At 44.1% G+C, this 8,141-nt stretch overlaps 1 protein-coding gene across 1 annotated transcript in view; it reads right to left on the bottom strand.

The window, feature by feature from the left end:
• The window catches only part of SARC_11323 (hypothetical protein), a gene marked incomplete at its 5' end in the record, with an annotated part of 9,674 nt that extends 1,742 nt beyond the window's left edge, over positions 1–7,932 (bottom strand). The window contains 11 exons of the mRNA XM_014294593.1: positions 508–754; positions 1,110–1,414; positions 2,065–2,211; positions 2,844–2,924; positions 3,585–3,698; positions 4,394–4,552; positions 5,058–5,264; positions 5,765–5,845; positions 6,577–6,672; positions 7,243–7,355; positions 7,851–7,932. Coding sequence (XP_014150068.1) covers positions 508–754; positions 1,110–1,414; positions 2,065–2,211; positions 2,844–2,924; positions 3,585–3,698; positions 4,394–4,552; positions 5,058–5,264; positions 5,765–5,845; positions 6,577–6,672; positions 7,243–7,355; positions 7,851–7,932 — 1,632 coding nt within the window. The remainder of the gene's footprint in view (positions 1–507; positions 755–1,109; positions 1,415–2,064; positions 2,212–2,843; positions 2,925–3,584; positions 3,699–4,393; positions 4,553–5,057; positions 5,265–5,764; positions 5,846–6,576; positions 6,673–7,242; positions 7,356–7,850) is intronic.
• Positions 7,933–8,141: the final 209 nt, after the last annotated feature.

Below are 8,141 nucleotides of genomic sequence, written 5' to 3'. Positions count from 1 at the left end.
TTCTTTAATATATAGAACAAAGTGTTAGAAGGTTGTCTGTGAATACTTGCGCGTTTAATAATCGTATATATATATACACATAAATATATGTCCATCTGTAAAGGTTATAAATAAATATGTATGCATAAAATGAAAGTGTAGCGCGACTCACGCACACAAGAATGCATACGAACGAGCCATCACATGTGTATACTCAAATACGATATCGTCTACTTGGATCATTGACTACACACAGGAATACGTATTCGACAGCCAACATAGTACTGCGTGAAGGAACACAGCACACAGACGAGTGTGGCATATATGTACAGAATGTCACTTAAACAGGATATATACAGACCCACAGTTGATACGTTATTTATGTGCCCACGCCGACATGTACGAATACACGTGTAGATACGCATACACACGCATAGGACACATACAAGACACATACACATATACATACGTACCACACGTCTGCACACTTACGCCTATACACATACACAGACACGGACATGCACTCACCCTTAACAGCCGACTATTGTTAACCCGTGCCATTGGGTCAGGCGTACTCGCACTCCCGCTCCCCGGTCGGTCACCTAAGCCAATCACATTGCGTATATAAATAAAACACGCCACTATCATCGTGTACAGCGCGTTCATCGGATTGGACGAGACCAATGAACCGCCTCCGCCAGGTGGGCAAGCAAAGAGATTGGCTGACACTGGTTTCTTCACCATTACAGTTGCACTTGGGGTGAGTCCGAGGGTGCTGTGATAGATAGATTGAGGATGTGTGGGTACTTCCAAGTTAGTATGTGTCTTAATTGTAAAAATGTACGTATACACACAGGAGAGATATTGCTTGGCACTCGTTTCTTCACCATTACAGTTGCACTTGAGGTAAGTCCGAGGGCGTTACGATAGATAAATGAAGTATGTGTGGACACGTTAAAGTTTGTTTGCAAAACACAGACACACAAACACATCATGCGTAGACTCAGACACCCACACCCACCCATAACTACACTCGCAAAACACTCTATTCAAGATTTATCATCAAAAGAACCCAGCACTACACCACAAAAAACGCTGCCATACTTCACGAACGCGCGCCGGAAACATACTTCAGAGTGCTCTGCATATCCTCAGCCCCAAACACGCGGGGTGGGAAGGTCATGTGCAAGCGTGGGTCGGCACCAGCCATGTTTCTGTGGTTGTCGCTCAGATACGCGCACACATCCGCCAAGGTGGCACCCTGCGCACCCGTAAAAGTGTGTCTGTGCACACTGCCGTCACTAAACCGGAACTGGATCTGCGCATTTGCGCAGTTCTTATTGGTTGTGGCGGTGGGGAATGACGCGTTTTGATTGGCCCGTGTGGAGGTGTGTCCTTCGTCGAGGTGTCCGTCTTGTCGCTGCGCCGCGAGTGTCTTTCTCGCGGAAAAGAAGGACAAACTGTGAGACGTGACGGCAGAGATAGCATTCGTAGATATCCATGTTATACGAGTATTTTAAGAAAGTGTTTGAAGGAAGCAGCATTGCACAAAGGTATATGAATCGGATGTACTTTCTTCTTGAAGGTATATATAAGTTTGTCAGTGATCCGACAAGCCCGTGAGCACATCTCCGTACATTCGTACAGCTTGGCACACTCGATAGGGAGCCACAGATACACAGCCAAAACTTGCACAAACCGTTCGAATTCGGTAGAAGTCCACCTTAACAATCAATCCATACCTATCAGCATCCTGCAACATGGACCGTGCATGTGTCCTGGAGTTGCATACATACACGATCGTCTGATGTCCATGTACGTTGCAAGTACATGGGTTTTCCCCTTTGATAGTATGCGGATACTGACATGGTTTGAGCTGTACTTTATATCACAGCTAGTCACCATGCGCCTGTTATTCCTATAGTGCATACCATTTCCAACTCGTTCCGTGTACTTGTTTTGCTAGTTATTCCAGACGTATTTGTGACTTACATATACAACAACTGCCTTTACCATCCACACGCATACTTTTACATGTTGATCGCTACATAATTCAAACACGGAATATATATCCAGAATCTCAACCTTTCGCTCAGCTTCCCTTCGAATCTTCTCCTGGCGGTCCTCCTGTATCTTTTGTTTAATACGTTGTCGTGCCTCGGCGTCCTCCACACGCTGCTGTTTGATGTCTACCTGAAGTTGTTTCAAACCTTCCTCTTTGCGTTTTCTCTCCTGATTGATTGGACAAGAATGAATTTCATCAGATACTCACTATTTTCGGTTTATTTATATAGACAATAAACGATAGACATACATCATATATACACATGCGTTTTCGACCCTATAAACGCCGGCACGCATAAGTACTAGAATTTACTATGAAAATTTAATGAACGATGATATAAAAGGTTGTCGTAAGCACATACATGTCCACGCACATTCGTGAACATTGAGAGAAAGGCGCCCTGAAGTGAAACTGCCAAGTCACACCTATAAACGTCCGCAAGTACTCACTTACGCACAGCAAATCAGATAGTACGGTTGCGCACATACACACCAGCATCACAGTGTCTATCCCTCGCCTATGGCCTGATTGTATTGGAGCTAGTGACCAATACCACCGCAGGTGACTGCTGTGAATGTCATCGAGATGTGTGTGCATCTCGTGCGTCTGAACGCATGCGTAGGCTAGTCGTCAATGACAACACGTGTACACCGATTTACGGACAAAAGCATGCCACCAGCTCTTACACACACGCACGACACATATGTACAAACACTTGCACACACACACAACATACAAGCACATACACACACGAATAAAACGTACACACACAACACGTTTGCGGACATTAAACACTTACCGCTTCCAGGATTTCCTTGGCATTCTTCCTGCGTGATAGTTCCGCTTCCTTCTCACGCGCTCGTTCGTCGGCAATATTCGACTTTCAGCACAACACAACAACAGCAGTTGGTGTGAATGTTAAACTAACCCCATTGTGAATGATAAACTAACCCCATTGTGAATGATAAACTAACCCCATTGTGAATGTTAACAGTTGGCGTGAATATTAAACTTGCCCCTTTTCAGCAGTACATTTACTTTATTCCCGCCAGTAATGGACTGGCTCGGAATTGGTAGAGCGTTTCCTTCCTATTTGTAAATATCACACATAGACGGACGCCACAATGTACATAGGTAGGCGGCATATGCACGATGTATACACGCCCTCTTTCCGTCACTGTGCTTTCTGATTGAGCTCGGCTGCCTTGTTGGTTGTGAGTTGTTTTGCGCTGTTAGTTGCACATGCACATGTACATGACTCCCATACAAACACAGCAACATCTCACAGACAAACAGCGAAAACGCACCTAATAACCCAACGCCTGTCTCCGATGCCGCACCTTCACTTTGAGCTCAGCGGCACACTGTCATTTAAAGCAGATCATCTAACCAAGCACAACATCAAATCGCTCACACAACCACCTACAATACTATACATACACGATACACACCCACTTCACTTCCGAACTACACACAGACATCACACATTAACACAATCAATGTGCTATAGCTTAAACGCACAGAACAAGCCCGTAGATACCTCTCTCCGTTGCTGCACTTTCTTCTTGAGTTCGGCCGCTTTGTCGGCTGCGCTCGATGCTTCGCCTTTGCCCTTGTCAGCCGTTTGCGCTGTGGTATCAGCAGCGGATGTGGTCTGTGTGCACACCATGCGCATATAATATCAATGAGTTACTATGCTCTCACATATCTGCAAGTGAGGCTCCTGTAGCTTGTTCTGTGACCTTTAAACCTTGCCCAGGTGCTGTGGCATTACACGAGTGTTCTCTCACATCATTTTCCAATAAATCCGTAACTACGTACAAGTGGTAGAATGATATACTATAACAGCCATACGCTGTCTCTGAGGTATACAATAGTACACAACCACTTGTGCACGAATACAAGTGCGCACTCACACCAGAGCTAAATTTACAGTCTCGATTGTGATTGTAGGCGTGTGTGTCGGCTTGCTAGTAATCGGTGGTGCTGGTATATCCAGAGGGTATAGACCCATCCTGTCAATGTGTAGTATACGTTGTTACACAGATGTCGCATATATATATATATATACTCGCACTTCCGTATACATACTCTCACGCACCTCGGGCGACAAAAGGGTCACTGTTGTAGCGGCAGATGCGGCTATGGCTGTAACTGTAGATAGAAAGCTGCTCAAAGTGTGCATAGCAGTACACACTATAGTATAAAAACACATACCAATACATATATACAAAATACAAACACCTACCGATACCAATACATATATACAATATACGAATTTCGATATACAACCAATACATATATACAATACACATGCACTCGCTTATACATACAAAACTTCGTACGCACCTTAGGCGACTGAGGGGTTGCTGCAGGAGCTGTGGTTGTGGGCGTGGCTGCAGGGGCAGACGCAGTTTTATTAGCCGAGTGCATAGCAACAGCACTCTTGATGGCTGCGGTGACTTTGGCTGATGTGTGGTCATCTGTGAACACCTCGTACGGTACTCCCTAAGATAAAATAGATAAGAGCTGAATGAATATATATAGAGAAATGGTGATTGTCATAGCCAAAAACTAAATTATATATATTATATATATATATATATAAATATATATTACTTTGCATACATATAATAGAGTGCATATTGTAGGTGTTTGAGCAATGTCAGTATGCACAAGCGCAAGAACAGACATGAACTAAAATGCGCAGAAGCGACAAAATCACAATCACACATCAATTGATTTGTAGTGATCAGAACTCTCGTGTTGTCATGGCAATGATTGTCAAAAGACGATCATTATACCGCGTATATGCAAAAAGTTCAGCATCGAGTGTTGTGAGTAGTGACAATACATTAGCTACATCAGTGGACTGAGACTAACCGTACAAACGAGAGAACACTACAAACATTCGATATCGGGGCATTTAGCACCTTATGCGATGATATAAGCCAACGAGCATCACATGACCATGCTCACACACACACTCCCGTTGGGCACCATACGCACATACCAGCGGGGACAGGAAATACGTTGTGGGGGTCTTCAGCACTGGGTACACACTGCTGAACTGTGTACAGGCCTCCTCGCCTACCACCAGTTTCAAGCACAGAGCCACTTTGTTACCCAAAGTGTCTGTGAGAGAGAGCGCGCGCCGCACTTCGTTACTGTCCCATGCGCTGCTGTCACCGTCCGGGTCCGTGATATACACTAGCAGCAACTGTAGTGCGGGTGTGGGTGTGTGTGTGTGGTGAGTGCTTAAAGATGTTCGGGCACGATGGGGACTACAAGACACGTGCCTGTATACGGCATAGGGTTTTAGAGGTTTCGTGGACATATGTGCTTGTGAGCGTGTTTGACTGTAAAAAAAAAGTTTTAAGGTGCCTCTGGAAGTACCGGCCAGGGACAGCACTACATTCACTTCGCCACAGTCCCACGCGCTACAGACACCTTCGGAGACCGCACTGTACATCACCAGAAGCTCTGTACCTGCAGCTGGTTCTCATATTGTATCGTTATTCCTATACAATTGCTTGGTGTAATTAGTGTGTGTGTGTGTGTGTGCGTGCGTGTGGGCGGGTTTGTGCACTCATTAGTATCGTATCACATAGATCAGTGTGTGTGTGGAGTGATGATCTCCACTCAGCCATGTGCTCTTTCATGCACAATGGCCACGTGCGAACGCTACAACACAACTCAACACAACACAACACACCATACCTGACCGCTGGAGCCTACGCATTGAACGGCCTCGGCCGCATTGCCTTCGTACCACATGGACGAACTTTGGGCAGGTGTCGACTGTTATGGTTAAAACGTATGGGTAGGTAGGTAGCAATATTGAATTTTAGGGTTTAGGGATTTAAATCGAGAGTGAACCACATGTGCGGGCAGCGCAAAATTAATAAGTGTAAGTGTGTTGTACAAAGATGTTGGCTGTTAAAGTCGCGATCAAGACATTCGCAGAAATTATCCTTGTATGTAAATAGATGATCATTTAAAAAGCGCCGGCTAATCTTGTCTTAAGAACACGAATATGTTCTCCATCAGTCAGGAAGATAAAATCTATGTGCCAATTCATCAGGTGCATTATGTGTGACGGACGCTCAAGCACTGATTAATCATTTAAGACTGAAGTGAGTGGATGGTATATATATACCCTTCGCAGGCATGTAGAGATAGAGAGGCATCATTCCAATATGGAGTAGACGATCAGTACTTGTAACAGAACCGATTAACCGTGGTGTATTTTTACCACGTAGAGATTAGTTCGGCAAATACTAGGTGGTCAGCTATACCCAAAAACTGATTTACACAGAAGTATGAATAAATAGTCTATATACAGTTGTACGCGTGTATGCAAACATCTATAAGGTTCCCATAAACTCATATACACATCTATAAAGCCCCTAAATACTCATATACACATGGAAGTATATATACTCATATACACATTTCAGTATGAATAAACAGAGTCTATATACAGCTGTATCCGTGCATGTGAACGTCCATAAAGCGTCGAAGGAACGTACCCCGAGTGTGAACCCACCCGTGGGTTTGATGTCGGGAAGGTGGTACTTGATCGTTTGCTCCAGTTTCGGCACATTCGCACCACTGAACTGGTCAACCTGTGTGTCTCAATGTAAACGAAAGCACAAGTACATTTTAGTACTCCACCAGTGTACTCATTGCGTAAAATAAGCGACACCCACAGAAATATACAGGTCAGAGAAAACCCAAATTTTACGTGACACAGCCCGCTACAAACCCTAAACCCATAAAAACTACAGCCAGATACATGAACTTGGCAATGGACGAAGCATCCGTTCCCGACAGGGGATTATAACTTAGGTGCTTGTTAGATGCGTCTATATGCACCGATACGTGTGCAAAAAAAAAGCGTGCGATGACGACTGTGTACTATCAATCCTATACATATACATGCACTGAATCATAGATTCGATCCATGCACAACGATTGCAAGTCGCGATATACATCGACAGGTATAAATAAGGTTAATCACTACGTACATACTTGTAGATCGCATACAATTCACCAACATACATATAACAACTCACGTGCATCCCCAAAGAATACTCACACAAAAACAGGCTATCCTCTTCCCCTTCAAGAGGAGCATAAGCCCGCATACATCCCCAAAAGAACACCCCCACAACACCAGGTGCAATCACACATACCTTATTTCCTTTCAAGAAGAACATAAACGTAGGCATTGAGCGCACGCTATACATCTGCGCCGTTTCGGGCAGCTGATCCACATCCACTTTGAGGAACACTGCCGCAGCCGCATCTATAATCGACAGAGAGTGTGGGGGGTTAGGGTGGTGGATAGGGTTTTAGAATTTATGATAGAGAAAGATACAAAGTGGTGCAAGGGCATTGGACATGTACTACTAATAGTATACAGCAAGTCAGATGAATAAACCGAGCACTTTCAGATATGGTAGGTATTTCACCACGCTCAACCTGGCGATGGTGATGACAGCAAACACTAGAAAGTGCCGGTGCGAATACAGACAACGACTGTATTGAACTACTCCGATTGAACTGCGGTTTGACTACCATTCGACTATAACACGGCGTTTAACTGATAGGAGATAAGATAGGCACAAAGAAGTCACTCGCGCAGAACTAACCCAACTAAAGTTGCGCTGACACACAGTCGCAATAAAAGGCTTGAAAACGGGAGCACTAAGCGTACTTTGGTAAATAATTTGCCCGTATTTAGATATGTGCCCAAATAAACAGACCCCAATTTCATTCGAATTGGACAAAACAAACTTACATTTCTTTGCCAGATTTTTGACATCGGGCGCGATACGTTTGCACGGCCCACACCAAAGGGCATGAAAATCAACCACCACCTGCGACCGTATGAGGAATTGGCATGAGAAAAACCAAAAATATATAAAAATAGAAACCTATATGCATGACGCGTCTTTCTTTTACCGATATCATATTTCACAGAGTCTACTACACCATCATATAATGGGGACTAAAACTACTTGCGAAAAATTGACTGATATGCACATTTGCTGATATACTAATAAAACTATACCTATATACTACTATATTT

This window comes from Sphaeroforma arctica, assembly GCF_001186125.1.
Source record: "Sphaeroforma arctica JP610 unplaced genomic scaffold supercont1.1630, whole genome shotgun sequence".
Lineage (NCBI taxonomy): Eukaryota > Ichthyosporea > Ichthyophonida > Sphaeroforma > Sphaeroforma arctica.
This window is presented reverse-complemented; position numbering and strand designations above follow the sequence as displayed.